The sequence below is a fragment of the Ascidia mentula genome, chromosome 3, assembly GCF_947561715.1.
Source record: "Ascidia mentula chromosome 3, kaAscMent1.1, whole genome shotgun sequence".
In the NCBI taxonomy this organism is placed as follows: domain Eukaryota; kingdom Metazoa; phylum Chordata; class Ascidiacea; order Phlebobranchia; family Ascidiidae; genus Ascidia; species Ascidia mentula.
In genome coordinates, this window is record NC_138568.1 from 18,339,693 (window position 1) to 18,356,555 (window position 16,863).

Sequence of the window (16,863 nt, forward strand, 5' to 3'; positions counted from 1 at the left end):
GCAACTGCATTATTGCGAAAAAATGTACTGAACTATTGTGTTACAGAGTATTTAAAAGGATCAACTTATATTTTTTGTGTCATTTTGGCTGCTTTCTTTTTCAATCAGATTGATGAAATTTCAGTTTAAACAGGGTTCTTGACGTTATGTTATGTTCAATAGAGTAAATAAACAAACGTTTCATTGCCTTATTCAAAAAATAAAGTTCTATTTAACAATTGCATGCTTACGCCAAAAATGGAGAGTTGTTATTTTCACATCATTTCACATCATTTTTGTTTTGAAGGTCGTTAACATTTTGTAGTATCCACACCCTACTTGACGCAAGCTTTCATCATGAAACTTGAATACGGAGACGCAAAAATCGGCGTGTTTAACTTCCAATTGGTGATAAGTTATCTTTTAGCTTACGTACTGCCTGCTTTGATGGTGGCAACGGTTGCAGTGAAGTGGGTAAAACCGTTTGCTGAGAAGCAGCTGGAACAAAGGAAGACTGCAAGAATTATTGGTGAATGCAAAGATCAACACTGGTTGTACGGTCATCTGACCAAGGTAAGGAAAATGACTCGTAGGGTGTCGCATTAAATTTCAAACTCGCGGCATAGAAATAACTCCGCAAATGAGCACGTTTGAAATGAACTTTATCTCGTAGACAACAATATTCTTAATGTCATAACTTTAGAGCCTTTATTTAGCGAATGACTTTGAATAATTAATAATATATCAACTAATGCTGTGGCTTTTGACTAAAAGTAGATACCCCATAGAATCCTCCGTATGGTACTCTAAGAGTTTCGTTAAACCACATATATGCCAAGTTGTGTAAAATTGTAACTACAATATTCAAGTGTTCAATGCCTACGTGTCGACGTGAACAGCATATTCAAAGATGTCGCCGTCGGCGCCTTGATTTAACAAACGAAGTCTTGATATTAGGAACCACGAATTACATGAAGGTCACTTGTTGTATTTCTGTTGTTATGTCTAGTACTCGCTCAGCAGTTATGAAGGACTGATGGGGATGTTGAAAAAAACCAGGCAGTTTCCAGCGATATTTCCTTACTGGATGGGACCATTCAGATTAGCCGTCACCGTTCATCACCCAGACGTTGCCAAAAACATTTTATCCCGATCGTGTAAGTGCACAAATCTACACATACCTGATTTTGATTCCATAATCCACACGGAAAAAAGTAACGCCATGCACTATATTCGTTTCATGCACTATATTCATACTTGCAAAACCTGCAGGCACAGCCAAGTGTATCAGAGTTTTAAATGGCGTTTGTTCATTTACATTAATGATATTTTTGTTGAGTTCGACCTCTCAAGGAGCTATTTCAGAGGGTGAAAGAACCTCGTGCGATTCAAAGCGATGAGTTACCAACATCTGGGCTGACTTTGTTTTAAGAGCCCTCGTTTATCTCAATAGATTATTGCCATAACAACGAGTTAACAATTACTCCATCACTTACGAAACTTGTCTGCAGTTCAACATTTTTTAACTTATCAAAAAAACATGATTACAGCCCCGAAAGCTGATGGTTACAGCCGATTTCTCGCCCCGTTTCTAAGAAGTGGAATGATTGTTTCTCATGGTGAATTGTGGAAAAGACATAGGAGACTTCTCACTCCCATTTTCCACTTCAATATCCTTAAGGAGTAAGTCGCGGTGGTTTTAGCATTTACTGTTTATTTTTTACTGTAGGGCGCCTGACTCGATAACCCTTATAGTATTGTCGGTACCAATGCCATTTTATGGTTTAAGTTTATTGCCAACGTGCGTAGTAACTACAGTAAAATAAAAATGGTTTATTTTATTTACGAAAAAGGTCGTTTTACTATATTCACATTCTTACGTTGGATGTTAAGTCACATTAATGTTGTATTCAAGGTTTATTTTTCATTGCTTTTATTTTATAAAGTACTAGGAACAATATTTGTTCATTTGTTCATTTTAGGTTACTTCGCCACTTTAGTTTGTTTTTTTTTAGCTGAGCATAATAATTCTTATATAGTCATTGCACAAAACCTTCCTTACACTTAAAAAGTGCCATCAACATATGCCATTACATATGCTTATATCAAATAAATGGCCTATAATAACTTTCTATCACAATTCTCGTAAAGAACATTTCAAATAGAAAACCAACAAAAAGTAGGATAATTGTCTAATAAACGTTTTTCAACCTCGTTTCCAATGTATAGCAACAGTAAACACCAAAGTAATCAGCTAAAATAAAACAAAAAAAACACATTTACAACATAGCAGTCAATAATGCAACGTGACTAAAGCAAAGAAACCATGGGACATTGTTAATATCACCATAAATGAGCTTATGCCAGGGGGCATCTGTGAGATCAACGAAAAATATTTTGTTTCATAATCAAGTCGTAATACATAGGAGGCATTCTTCGATGTAGAATTATGCTGTCCTGTGATGGTATTCAAAAGTCCGAAGGTTTTATGATAAGAATATGGAAAACATTTAGGCAGGATTGCCACGTATAACAACCGGTTCCCACGAACCTTCTAACTGCCACCACTGCTATATTTCTGAAAGATAGTACAATAAATGCATGGGCAACTCACTGTTTCTGACCGTTTGTTTCATTCAATTAATTTACCTTTTATTCGTTCCCAGGCATTGCGAGGTTTTCAACCGCAACTGTGAGCCTATGATCGAATGGTGCGAAGAGGTAGCGAACGGTGGAAAAGTGGCCGATATCGGTGATTTCATGTCCGATACTTCCTACATGAACATGATGGAATGCATGATGTCACAAAAAGTTAGATCTGTGTAAGTCAAACTTACAGCTGACTCAAAACGCCCAAGAACTTAGCAAATAACATCAGTGTGTGCGAAAAACAACTCCTCTAACAACGCGTTTGACCTTGACTTTGAGGGTCATCTTCCGGGTCGTTGAACCCAAATGATGGAAAACAAATCGCCTTTGTGACAATCAAACCCCACATTCTGCTCTTAAATCAACATATGGCAACAGAGCAAAGTTCAAAATGCCAAAGCAAACTGCAAGAACAACTGTGATTTTCATTGAATTTTGAACGATTTAAAACTCGTGATTTTACGCACAGCAGAAATAAATACCTAAATACCGCTATGGGATTTTTAATTTCATACATGTCAATTTGATCTCAACCGTTATATGCCACTTGCTCAGGATTTCAACAGTAAATTGGGTTTAAGCACTAAACCGCAAAGACCAGTGGAAAGTTAAACCTTGTTTTTTACCAGACGAGACGAGGATTACAATCAATTGGTAACAGAGGCGTCGGCGCTTATATTCGAACGGTGGTTTGCGCCGTGGCTGTGGAACAATTTCATTTATCGCAGAAGCAAATCTGGCAAAAGATTTTTCTACATCGTCGATAAAGTTCACTCCAAGGCGGGCAAGGTAAACCAGAGATTCCCAAACTGCGCTCTGCGACGTGTTGGGCGCGCAACAATTTGAATAGGTTGGCGAGAAAATGATCCGTGTTTGTGAGCTGCAGACGGGGTGCACACTCTGCTTTGATCTCTTAATAATGCAGCACTACCCGCCCCACCAATTTTTACTTTGTGGTACCTTCCAGGCAACGTAGATCCGTTGGATACCAAACTAGGTACCAAACAACTGAGACGAACCACCGTGGTTACGACTTGTTTGTCTTGTGCAAACATAGCAAAATTGATTGATGCGTTGTAAGAGCGGTAAATCTTGGCACGCAAAAGTTTGGAAAACCACTACTGTACATCCCAGGCCAAATACTCTCCAATGTTGCGCGTACATGAAAGCCATTTGGCGCAACCTTGCGATAAAATAAAATACTACAACCTTTGACATTCATGATTCGACATTTAGCCCAGAGTGTGGAAAACACATGGCGCACATGACAAATAAGGTTTCCATCGATTTCAAATGACGTTTGCTAACCTTATTGTTGATGAACGTAGATTGTGAAAGAGAGGCGGGAACTACTTGCTTCCCTCGGATCGGATGCTACAGACACAACTGAGGTTGATGACAAGGCGACCGGCACCTCTTACGTCTTCCGCAAGATCAAAGGAAAAAACGTCGACTTCCTTGACGTCTTACTACAAACAAAAGTAAAAGGAGTTTATCGAAATGATCAAGTAGTTCCATATAGAATAGTTTGTTTTGGCGACAGCGAAAGCTTTTCTTTGGGCACAATTTTTTCAAGCCTGGGCAATCGATTCGATAAGCTTGGTGACTTCACTGGTGGTTGCGCAATTTGTTGCTCATGTTCGCAATAAGAAAAAGATTAAGTAAGGATTAAATTATTTGATTTATTATCGTTGCAGGACAGCGACGGAGTCGGATTGTCAGATGATGAAATCGCTGATGAGGTTGCAACGTTTTTTTCTGCTGGCCAAGAAACTGTGGGCAATGGTAGGTTTGTGGAAAGTTAGTTTTGTATCTCGCAGCATTGGGGTTTTATTAAAAATGTTTTTGCTAACAAGTTTTCAATACTGTAGCAGATTTATGCCTTGTTATTACAAACAATTAGATTTGTAAACAAATCTCCTAGTTGTTGTAAAATGTTTTTAAACCACTTATACACAAAATATTTTGACTGGTAAAACTATGCGTTGCCTCACATACGTGAATCACTTACGTCTGTGCACTACCTCCGGTATGCGTACGGTAGAGCATTAGCCTGAAATGACTTGTATCAGTACAAGTACTGGGACACACGCGTATTCACGAGAGAACGACCGCGGTTACATATGGGGCAAAAACAAGCAATCACATTCCGATGCAATTAACGTTGGAATGTGCCACAGGGTGCGAAATTGTAAATGCAGGGTTTGAAAAAGGTAACACTTCACCCATCACAAATAACAAAAGTTGAAAATTCAATCAAACCCAGTGCAGAAGTCCACTTGCAATACTACTTAAATCCACGCATTTATTTCATAATATTAGCTGGAGAAGATTTAATAAGTCAAAGTTATACTCGTGTATGCAGGGCTAGCTTGGACTTTATACTACCTGTCGGAAAACTTGGATTGTCAACAAAAGTGTCGTGACGAAATAAACGAAGTTCTCGGAAATAGAACTGAGGTGGAAATGTGAGTTTCAACACGAACTCGCTGCTTGCAAAAGCACCGGCACAATTTACCAGGCTGTATATATGCGTCACATGTAATGACAACACCAAAACATTGCACATGTTATTGTTTTAATTTTAAAGATCTCATATGTTTTCCATAACGAAGCTGCCACAAACGCATTAAAATTTTCTTTGTGATCTAATACGACGATTTTGTCGTTTAGATCGGATATGAACAAGCTGCGGTACTTGACCCAATGTATCAAAGAGGGGCTTCGTCTTAAACCTGCCATACATATGATAGGAAGATGTTTGGACGAAGACACGACTATTTCCCACCAGTACAACGACCACAAGGAGGTTACGTTAAAGAAAGGTCAAATTGTGATGGTCAACTTTTTCCTCATTCATCGTCACCCAGATCTATGGCAAAACCCTATGGTATGTTAAAGTATAATAATGTACAGAGTGGTTAATAAAGAGTGGTGAGAAAAGTACGTTGATTGTGAGGTTTAGCGCTCAAAATACTGTAGCAATTCAGCGCCCAGTAAAAACAAATGTCAAAATTTACCTTTGTAAACAAATCACCCTTCTAATTGTTGTAAAATGTGAGAATGCACTGTTGTCATCGGAAGTTACATCTTGCGAGGGTAAAAAAACTTTAAAAAAAAATCCCAGCCACAATTTTTCCAACCATTTGTTGTCGCACAATCTAAAACCGTTGTTATGTCTGGAATTTTGATCTTGCGAGATAAAAACAACTTGCAGCAAAAAAAAACAAATTTGTGCAAAAAAATCATCTTCAGCATCCAGCTCTGCATGATCTTGATTCAAATATGTTTCGTCGATGGTGGCTGAAATATATTTGTTTCAACAGAATTCATAACTTTTCTCAGGTGTTTGATCCTGACCGGTTTGATCCAGAAAAATCCGCAACGAGAAAATCATACGCGTATCTTCCTTTTTCGGCGGGACCCCGGTTTGTAAAAAAATTGTTAAAATCTCTCCAGTTGTGTCCTAAAAAATACATAATGTATTCTTTTCGGATTTAGAAAGACAAATTATTGAGAAATACGGAAACGTCAACTGTTTCTTCGAAACATATCATTTCTAATTGTTTTTAGTATGTGACACTATTAAATAGAATAACGCTCGAAACAATATTACTGTCACAGAAATTGCATCGGTCAGCATTTTGCCATGCATCAAATGAGGGTCATCATATCCCAGTTGCTGAGGAGATTCGAAATATATAGGGATTCGGATACGGAGCCACCAAAACCGGTTCCAGGCGTCTCACTACATTCTGCCAATGGAGTTCGGGTCAAGATTCGAAAAATTACATAAAGACGGTCTAGTTGTCCAATGGGATGTTACAAACTTACACTTTTTCTTTGCAATCGAGTTTTTATTTCCATTTCTTCCCCTTCACTCAGTTATTGCGCTTCAAGTGACGTGTGTTATATAAGCAAACTATGTTGTCCGGAATACCGAGTGTTGGAAGTTCAAATCCCGTCGAAAGCGTGAATTTTTGTGCAACTCACTAACTGGTCAATAATGTTGAAATGGTAAATAATTGGAAATCAATACTGTGCCATTTTTACTTTATTAAAGCCATGCGTTTAGAATATTTCCAGTACATAATTATATCAAAAAATCTTATTGGTTTCTTGCAATAAGTGTTTCTTGCCTCGACCGACATTTCAAGATGAATTTCCTATCGCTTGGCATTGCATGTGTTCTTCTCTCACGTTTTCAGCACCAATTTCCTTTCGTCGCTGACAATAATTTAGAAAACGAACAATTCTTGTGGAAATCTCTGTACAAGAAAATTATTGTCAATACAAATGAACATATCAGTTACTATAACAACACGTAACACAGTGGTCTGAGAACAGGACTTTATAGCTCAGCATGGAAACATGTTTAAAACACTTGATGTCTGGTGCATGTATGGCTGTCTTCTCCTCTAGCGACAAAACAGGTTATTATTGCGTCACAAAGATTTTTGGAAACTAACCGCTCAATATGAAAATTTCTCAATCCGTCCCTTTGTGGTGCAAAAAGTTAGGCGATCAGCAAAACATTGTTGAGGGAAGGAGAGACACCAGTTATATTCCCAACGCTTTTCTGCAAAGTTGTGCTAATGTTGCCGCCTGGTAAATCTCCTCGTTAAACAGACTGCACAAACATTATCCGACCAACATTCAATACTTATCGTAAAAAGAGCTCAGACACAGAGCAAACAAAAGTTGCACAGTGAACTCCAGGCGACTTGATATTTTTCAGAACTACATCAGACTTCTGGGAAACGGCAAAGTTTGAACTCGATTAATTTCAACGACTTAAGTCGCAGCGGAAAACAAAAACTTAACAAACAAAACAAATGAAATTCTCCAGATGCACGTTCTTGAACTTCTATAGCATTTTGAAGTAATTTTACTTCAAATAACCACAAGTGTTGTGTAGTGTTTTGTGTATGATATTAGAAGCAAAACATAGTTCACGAAGTAATTTAATAAAGTTTTAAAACACTGTTTTCAGCGTTTGCGACGTGTGTTTTATTTAAATGCTTAATATTGTGTTTTGCCGAGTCACTATGTGGTTTTCCACCGCAACTGTGAGCCTGTGATCAAATAGTGCGAAGAGGCAGCGAACGGTGAAAAAATTGACATATGCCCTACATACATGAACATGATGGAATACATGATGTCACAGAAAGTTAGATCTGTGTACGTCAAACTTACATCTGACACAAAATGTCCAAATAATGTGTTAAGTAATAATACCAGTGCGCCAATCTTCATCGCAAGTAATAACAGTGCATGCAAGCAGCAGTGCACCTGGCTGAGATTCCACGACAGACGGTGATTCTCCGTGAGTAAATCACCTTTACATGGGCGCCTGACTCGATAACCTTTATGGTTTTATCGGTGCCCATGCCATTTCATTTCTCTGTATATTCTTACGCGTAGTTGCTTTTTTTTTGCAAAATAGACATGATTTGATTTGATTTGACTCGCTGAAAACAGGATCCTTCTGGAAAATGCATTTCACCGAGGAGGCGTCATCAGTTCCTTTGATGTACAATTAACAATGTAACACATTGATAACCAGGTTTAAAGTTGTGATTTAGATCCACACTGAAGCTGAAGCACTCCAAAACGCAAAGAGGTCTTTGTTATGTTGACAAACATTCCGCGCGTTGAACTTGCGTGAATTTATCAGAACTCGTCCCGAGAGCAAACATGGTTTAAAGAGCACATACAAATTTCCTACCTATAAAACGTGATGTAACCGACTTTGTACAGCGACTTGCAAGCGCGCATGTAAAGGCACCTTAGTAAATTGCTACTATAATGTGGACCTTCGTGCTCCGCGCTTTTGAAACCTTCAGCTAATTGTGAAACTTGAATTTGCAATAAAACGTCAGTTTAATTTTGTTGCTGCTTGGAAGGGTTTGATCAATTCCCAAATATAGGAACGATTAACCTGTCATGCCTAAGATTTTTGTAAATATAAAGTGTATGGGTCTGTGCAAAGAATTGCAATATTGTTCAGACCATGACTTATAATTTTTTTTGCTCTGCGTCCTCATTTTGGAAGGAAAATTTAGTGTGAACCTATGTTGTATACCTTATTGTCCTTGCCCATGTGAAGGATAATTTTAGATCAACTCTCCTTGTTGCATAAAAGTAAATTTTATTGTTATTGTTAACCCATGTTCCATCTGTATTCCGGCGAGACTTAAACTTACCTTATTTGTGGTCCTATATTTTTTTTACTTTTGGCAATAAACCACTGTACTTTTAAGTGTATCAAATAAATAACTACGGTGAATTGCAAGCATTCAATATGAAACTTGAATCTGAAGACGCGAAGCAGGAAATGTTTGAAGTCCAGCTGGTGCTAAGTTATCTTTTAGCTTACGCACTGCCTGCTTTGATGGTGGCAACGGTTGCAGTGAAGTGGGTAAAACCGTTTGCTGAGAAGCAGTTGGAACAAAGGAATACTGCAAGAATTATTGGTGAGAGCAAAGATCAACATTGGCTGTTTGGTCATGTGTTCAAGGTTGGTAACATTATAATTTTGTGTTTCAAAATTTTGGTCTCGAAACAACGCTTTTCTTCTAGACTTGGGTTATCAACATCAAAGGCCGGGGGCCGGGGGCCGGGGGCCGGGGGCCGGGGGCCGGGGGCCGGGGCGGGTTTGACCCGCGGGTCGCAGTTTGATGGCTCCTGGCTACACTTATTCGACTAATCTTTGGAAGCCCATATGAGCCTATGTAGGTCAATTCACACACGAACAAAGTAGGAACGGCACAACACACTTTGACACAAACAGTGCTTCTACTACAACATTAATTCGTAATTATCCACTAAACTTTGCTATAGGAGCTCAGTGGTTTCACGGGATATATTGTGGCCAAGGTACACTGGGGCACAAGCGCACAACTTGTCAGGCAATCTTCACACATAAGTGGGTTATCTCTACCACTATAATCAGACAACGCGGTTACACTATTGTTACTGCGTTGTATATAAAGGGCTTAACATCAGATGGAAACAAGTATAGGTTTCAAGACAGTGCGGTACATCGTTATGTTCGCGCACACAAGTTCATGTGCTACGCCGAACACCTACTTTTCATCCTTTTTTCTCATAAATGCGTTATTTGCTATTGCTCTAACCACACCACCTTGGCAGCAGTCTACGTGCACTGCCGGAGCAGTGTGTACTAAGGTCAGACCAACTGTGCTGGAGTTTTTGTTTGCTGAGCAAAAGCGAGCAAATCCTTAGCACAAGACAGCACTTCCCGCAATGGTGGGCAAACGCTTTTGTCTCGCGGGCCCTAAATGACCAAGAATTTGACAGGCCTATCAACTAAACCATGAAAAATTTTCCAAAATAATACTAATTTATATCAACCCCTGGCGGGCCAAATTCAAAGACCCAGCGGGCTCAAATATAACCCGCGATCCACAGTTTGACCGTGTTTGACATATCCTTGCACAAACCAGCATGCGCGCCCCCCAAAACAAACAAAGTGTAAGTTTTACTGTAAAAGAGATTCAGATTTATTGGATCCGCGTGGTTATGTTTCTTTATATAACCCACCTTTTTAGTGAGGTTGCCTTACAAACTTCATGCAACAAATCCCCAAAAATGACAAAAAAATTTCGACCAAATGTTAGTTTGTTCGAAACCGGCGATAAAAATGCAGTTATCAGAACAGTCATACTGCCATCCTACCCAAAAGCATCTAAAGTCTTTATCATAAACAACGTTTATCAACTCTTCCTTTTCCATTTCTTGCTGAAACGCAAAACCTAAACTTTTCGTTTTGTGTTTTTATGTATTTTTTCCTGTCTAGTATCCCGTCAGCACATACAAAGGTCTTCTAAAGTTGTTGGAGAAAACTAAAGATTTTCCGGCAATTTTTCCATACTGGATTGGACCATTCAGACTCATTTTAATCGCCCATCACCCTGACGTTGCAAAAACCTTTCTATTACGATCATGTGAGTATTTTTATTTAACTTTGCCAAACGTTCTTGATAACATACTGTTTGTCTTTGTTAACATTTCACAATATCTAAACAAAAAAATCCCAGTTGTTCATTTTGGATGTGAACTCTTCCGACTAATTGATAGATTTGAGCATTGTTTATATTAGCTTGCCAAGCGAATTTACCTTTTGATATTAAACTGGATTCGATGTGATTTCAGCATCGAAATCTGACGGCTACACCAACTTCCTAGCACCATTCCTAAGAAGTGGTCTGGTTGTTGCTGAAGGAGATGTTTGGAAGAGACATAGACGAATCCTCACTCCCATTTTCCACTTTAACATCCTTAAGGAGTAAGTGGTGGTGCATCCAACATTTGTTGTTCATGAAACATATAACGCCATTTTCGCTCCAACTTTTTAAACTGGACTTAGTAAGTTCACAAATCACAACGAAATAGTCACCTTATATAGTACTTAGCAGAAAAATGAAATAATTTTTTGGTATAGTACAGCTAAAGTTAACAAGCTAATGGCTTTGCATTGAAAATTCAACAGTTCCCTCATCGGGCAAAATTTCAAGCATTTAGCCTTAAAATTCCACATAATACATTACCACCCAAACTATATGAAGTTCCATTTTTCTACAAACACTTCTGATCTGACTTTTAGGCAAATCACCTTCTAAGTACCCCAGAACAAAATATTTAGATTTCAATAAATTCAAAAAACAAATGCATGATCGAATTTGTATGAAACTAAAAGATCTAAATCTATTCAGTCCAACGCAGTAATATGACATGCAATGGCATGATTGGCAAGACCGCCTCACGGCGCAGGTTCTTGCTTGGCGATCACTGCTAAAATATAGCGACCTGCGCAGAGGGGCGATCTTGCCAATAATGCCATTGCATGTAATATTACTGCGTTATCGGATACGGTGGTAGAGATCCCCTACGTATATGTGAAGGTTGCCTGGCAAGTTGTGCGCTTGCGCACCAGTGTACCTTGGCCAAAATATACCCCGTGAAACCACTGATCTCCTGTAGCTCAGTTGGTAGAGCGTTGGGCCTGGTTAGTCCAGGGTTGTGAGTTCAAACCTCACCGGGTGCTTGATTTTTCAAATCTCGCTCTGACTTGTCAGGAAAAAGAGGCTGATCCAGCTAGGCTGCATTGCCAGGGATGCCCAGTCTAAATTTAAATATACCCTCATAACACCATTAACAAAGCAATTTGGCAAAACACCGAACCTCTTTGTATGTGGTAAACTTGAGTTCCTAGCTCACAGAAAGATTTATCGGGATACCCAACGCCACGTTGTTTAAAATTGCACTTGTAAGAATGTTAAATGTTTTTTGTGTAGAGTTCATCTCTTCCAATTTTCTTAATTTTTGATTTTGTTTCAGACACTGCGAGGTTTTCAACCGCAACTGTGAGAATGTGATCACGCTGTGTGAGCAAGCGGCAAGTACCGGAAAAGTGGCCAATATCGGCGAATTCGTGGCTGATGCGACCTACATGAACATGATGGAATGCATGATGTCACAAAAAGTTAAATCCATGTAAGTGAAAGTTCCATCTGACTTAAAATAACCTTAGCATTGGGTTAACAATGTTAATGCAAAACTTATCTGCAATGTAGAACCACAACCAGAGAATAAACCGCAGTCCTTCACATATCAAGCTTTCAACACAAAATGGCTTGTAAATATTCAGGGTCTTTGGGACCTAGAATGCCATCTTTGAATGTTACACCTCTACTCACAGCAAACACAACGCACGCACCCATGCGCCTTTGCACATTACAACACAGTCAAGTTCCATATAAAAAAAATTTGGGATTTTTTTATTCTGTTCTGCATTCGGTGAAATATCTTGCGACAGAAAGAGATGTCAAGATTGCATTGTTAAACTTTCGCCATTAAATTTAGTTGATTTTCTGTTCGGAAACTCTATTTTTAGAAGAAATGAACGCTGTCGACAAAGTCAAGAACAAAAGTTGTAAAGCCGACAGTTAAATATAAATTGCATTGTTTCAGGAAAGGTGAGGATTATAATCAGTTGGTAACAGAGGTGTCCGCTCTTGTGTTGAATCGTTGGTTTTCGCCTTGGTTGTGGAACAACTTTATCTATCGCAGAACGAAATCAGGTAGAAGGTTTTTCTACATCGTCGACAAAGTCCAGTCTAAAGTTGACAAAGTAAGTTCGTCTGGAACCTGCATCGCATAAAGCTAAGCATTCAAAGCCAGGTTCATTTGATCAAGTGTTAATTTTACTACACTGGTATTCAAACCAATGACATCCTGGTCACGAATCCCTGTCCATACTGATTGGTCGAGACTGACCGATTTTTTTATCAAAAATGTTTTTTTTACTCTGGGTAAGAACCTCGAGAAGGTTTATACCAGGTTTAAATAGTTGCACGCACTAAAGCCAACATCACGTTAGTTTTTCCACAGAATTTCGACTAACAAAAAACAAATCACAATCCTAAAAGTTTTAAATTACGTTTATCATTGTGTTATATAGTGTCATATGACTTGTGGTCGCAAGGATACAAATATATAAAAATTTAATAAAATTGTAGATTTTATCGTTCATCTACAAAGTTGTGAGTTAAAGTTATTAAGGTCCAGCAATAAATCAATTAAAGCGCCCTGATTTTTTTCGGCTATGAAGTGTAACGTGTGTTTTCAAGTCTTTTATACAATGTCGATGATCACAGATAGTGAAAGAGAGGCGGGAAATTCTTGCTTCGCTCGGATCGGATGCTACGGACACAACTGAGGTTGATGACCAGGCGACCGGCACCTCCTACATCTTCCGCAAGATGAAAGGAAAAAATGTCGATTTCCTTGACGTGTTGCTTCAATCAAAAGTATGAAGTAATGTTTAAATTCACCAAACTTTTTTTTAACGAAGTTTAGCAATACATGCGAGGTATGAACATCGTGTTGTTCGTCACATGATGAAGTGTACGTGAGCGTTCGAAGTAAAATTTAAAATCTAGTTTAAAATCTTTAATCCGATCCACGAATAATTTCGTCAAACAAAATGATCTTGATTTTTTAATTATTGCTCCAACTTATCAAAAGAAAGTGGCTAATCCACTCAGAATAAAGAGGTCTGCAAACCTCATGATGGCGATACGTTAGCTGTGACCACCAAGTAAGGACCTGCGCAGTGGAGCGTTCCTGCAAATTATGCCATTTCATGAAACATTTACTTTGTCAAACGATATAGGCTTTGTGGTTTGGAATGCGCATGGAATGGAAAGTTTAAGTTCAGTAGCGAGTTATGGATGCTCGGGGATCGCGTTAAAGAGGTCGAACGGTATACTTTATAAGATTTGCGGAAACGTTCGGATCACCTTGGCCAATGTCTTCCTACTAAAATTTTTTTATAGATTTGTATGCGATGTTTCGTGACATGTCAGCCAAGCGTAACAAACGCTTTTCATCCATTGTAGGATAATGATGGAGTCGGACTGACGGATGATGAAATTATTGATGAGGTTACAACATTTTATTCCGCTGGACAGGAAACTTCCGGCAACGGTAAGTTAATGGAAGTTTAGTTACCACAACCTTTTTGTTGAAGACGAACCACGGTTATTTCTGTAAATTTGTTTTTTTTCTGACTGACATATCTAAAAACGTAACATATTTTGGAGACACAAAAATAGGCAAAAATTTTACAAATAAGCAAAGCATATGGCAACCACGGATCTGTTCCTACCAATAAGTAGATTGTCAAAGGTCACATTTACATTTAGGGTTGGCTTGGACTGCATATTTTCTGTCGGAAAATTTGGAGTGTCAACAAAAGTGTCGAGATGAGATCAACGAAGTTCTCGGCCAAAAGACAGAAGTCGAAATGTTAGTTTTAACAACAGAATGATGCAATAATCGCACCGGTGTCTTTTATTGATCGTAATTCGCGTTACATGGGAGGAAAACATACCGATTAGAGTTTTCTTTTAGATATCACATTGTGGTGGGTGGCCCATGCCTTTGCTGTGGAAATCGCGCAGTTTTATAAAAAAAAATGACATCGTTTTGATATTCCCGTTGACTCGTGTCCTGATGGTGTATAACCCTCTCGTGTAACACTGTTATTACAGTTTTACTTGTAGTTGTAATTAATACAGAGGTTCTTAAAAGTTTTTCGCGGCGTCGAGTAACAATCTAATAAAAAGTTTTGTATTGAAAAAATGGAGACAAAAAACAAGTTTGTTCAATCCTCTGCAACTGAAAATTGTAAATAGGGAAAAATTGTTGTGATATGCTTATAATTATTGCGTCACCAGTGCCGTGATTATTTGAGGTGCGTCTCACGCGAACACTTTTGAGGACTGATAGGATTTGTAGTTCTATGCTTGCTCTAGAAAGTTTGAATACAAATCGTTTCTTGGTTAGGTCAGATGTGATTAAGATGAGATATTTTTACTTGAGGGCGTAACATGCTTCGTGTTAATAAATGAACGTTAATTAACGTTAAATTACTTCACAGATTCGCTTCATGTTGTGATATGCTTCGTGTTAATAAATTAACATTAACTAAAGTGGCAATAAAAATTGCTCTGAGTTTGTAAACAATTAACCTGTATGTGTTTCAGGTCTGACGTCAACAAAATGCGATACGTGACGCAATGCATCAAGGAGTCGCTCCGACTTAGACCAGTCATCCACATGGTTGCAAGATCCATGGACGAAGATACGACTATTTCGCATCACTACAACGACCATCAGACGGTTACGTTAAAGAAAGGTCAAATTGTGATGGTCAATTTTTTCCTCTTGCACCGACACCCAGATCTATGGGAAAACCCCACGGTGGGTTAATGCATTGGGCTGTTTGTTAGGGCTATTTGTTAGGGCTGTTGGTTAGGGCTGTTTGTGGGTCTTGCGACGAGGATAGATCGTTGCAGAGTTTTAGTTCTATCATTTATGCGAACATTTTTTATCGTTTTTTTGAGGAGTTACAGAAACACAAAAATTGCACCCTCTTATAATCCAACCACGTTTGGCCATTTTAGCTCTGCAGTCTACCGTGATCCCAATATCTCCTGACAAAGTATTAAGTGAAACTAACAGAAGTTTCAAATCGCAGTCAGCTGATTTATTAGTAATCGTGAAAAGTCGATTTCGCCTGCACGGGCATCCTCATACTAAAATAGGAAATTGGTGTCGCTGATCAGCAAACAATGCCAACCAGAGGGCTAGATTCTGAAAAAACTAAAGGAACAGTCTCCTGACAAATAGTTTATTATAGGCAAACGACTATAATGGTGCTAAGGTTTTTGTTTGTCCAATAATCGAAACTTTTTTTTAGATGTTTGATCCGGATCGGTTTGATCCCGAAAAATCCACGACCAGAGAATCATTCTCATTTCTCCCTTTTTCGGCGGGTGGTAGGTAGGTAAAAAGATTTAAGTTTTTAAGAAATTATTTTTAAACAAACAGTAAAGCCAATGTAATTGTTAAGAAATCATTTTGTTAAACATTTCAATTGTTACTACAATCATTCTCAATGTAAAGTACAGGCAAGACTGTTTGGGTTAAGATTTGTTAAACCGTGAGTTATGTTCCTAAGCATTGTTTGTTTCTAGAATAGCTATCGTTTAAATAATTTAAATAATTTTCTCTTTTTATTGTTATTAAACAAATGAAACAATACAAATACGTCAGAAAGAACATTTAAGCACTCTTACAGAAATTGCATCGGACAGCATTTTGCCATGCTTCAAATGAAGGTCATCTTATCCCAGTTGCTGAGGAGATTCGAAATATACAGGGATTCGGATACGGAGCCACCAAAACCGGTTCCAGGCGTCTCACTACATTCTGCCAACGGCGTGAGCGTCAAAATTCGAAAAGTTGTCTAAACATTTTGAGAAACTTTAATTCGCCAAAATGTCATCAACTATAGATCGAAAGATTTTGTTGGTTCTCATTTATCATTTCAAAGTGTGTTGATCATTTGCAATCCAACTGGTTACAGTTTTTCTATCATAAGTTCTGTTTTGTTATGATTTCGCTTTCAATTTGACTTGACAAGTGTTATATGTTGTATTCAATGAAACATTAATCGTGAATAAGCTATTTTAACATATTTCGCATCTTAATTGGTGACTATATTAGACTCCATGTATTTTTACCTCGTGAAAATTTGTATCTTTGTGAAAATCTCTGTACATTTGCGTGCGCCAATTAAACATAGCAAAAATAAAGGCAAGCTAGAATCAACTTGTATTGAGTGTAATGACAGCAATCTTT

The 16,863-nt window shown here is 38.3% G+C and overlaps 2 protein-coding genes across 2 annotated transcripts; both read left to right on the forward strand.

Moving 5' to 3' along the window:
* Window positions 1-336: 336 nt before the first annotated feature.
* LOC145895859 (cytochrome P450 4A12A-like) lies at window positions 337-6,424 on the forward strand. Its single transcript, XM_082984639.1, has 11 exons — window positions 337-552; window positions 989-1,136; window positions 1,530-1,662; window positions 2,646-2,801; window positions 3,258-3,417; window positions 3,957-4,109; window positions 4,326-4,413; window positions 4,994-5,096; window positions 5,302-5,518; window positions 5,974-6,056; window positions 6,253-6,424. Exons 1-11 carry the CDS (start codon window positions 337-339, stop codon window positions 6,422-6,424), a joined length of 1,629 nt encoding a protein of 542 aa, XP_082840765.1.
* Window positions 6,425-8,932: 2,508 nt separating this feature from the next.
* On the forward strand, window positions 8,933-16,491 carry LOC145895205 (cytochrome P450 4A12A-like). The gene is made up of 11 exons (XM_082983975.1): window positions 8,933-9,148; window positions 10,451-10,598; window positions 10,807-10,939; window positions 11,992-12,147; window positions 12,625-12,784; window positions 13,311-13,463; window positions 14,055-14,142; window positions 14,361-14,463; window positions 15,204-15,420; window positions 15,920-16,002; window positions 16,301-16,491. The coding sequence occupies exons 1-11, from the start codon at window positions 8,933-8,935 to the stop codon at window positions 16,470-16,472; spliced, it is 1,629 nt and encodes a 542-aa protein (XP_082840101.1). The 3' UTR covers window positions 16,473-16,491.
* Window positions 16,492-16,863: the final 372 nt, after the last annotated feature.

Excerpts from the sequence above, each read along its gene's own strand:
- LOC145895205 (XM_082983975.1), top strand. The coding sequence starts at position 8,933 with ATGAAACTTGAATCTGAAGACGCGAAGCAGGAAATGTTTGAAGTCCAG. Across the intron at positions 10,599-10,806 it reads AACCTTTCTATTACGATCAT|CATCGAAATCTGACGGCTAC; the intron begins GTGAGTATTTTT and ends ATGTGATTTCAG. Across the intron at positions 16,003-16,300 it reads CCTTTTTCGGCGGGTGGTAG|AAATTGCATCGGACAGCATT; the intron begins GTAGGTAAAAAG and ends GCACTCTTACAG.
- LOC145895859 (XM_082984639.1), top strand. The coding sequence starts at position 337 with ATGAAACTTGAATACGGAGACGCAAAAATCGGCGTGTTTAACTTCCAA. Across the intron at positions 4,110-4,325 it reads ACGTCTTACTACAAACAAAA|GACAGCGACGGAGTCGGATT; the intron begins GTAAAAGGAGTT and ends TTATCGTTGCAG. Across the intron at positions 6,057-6,252 it reads CCTTTTTCGGCGGGACCCCG|AAATTGCATCGGTCAGCATT; the intron begins GTTTGTAAAAAA and ends TTACTGTCACAG.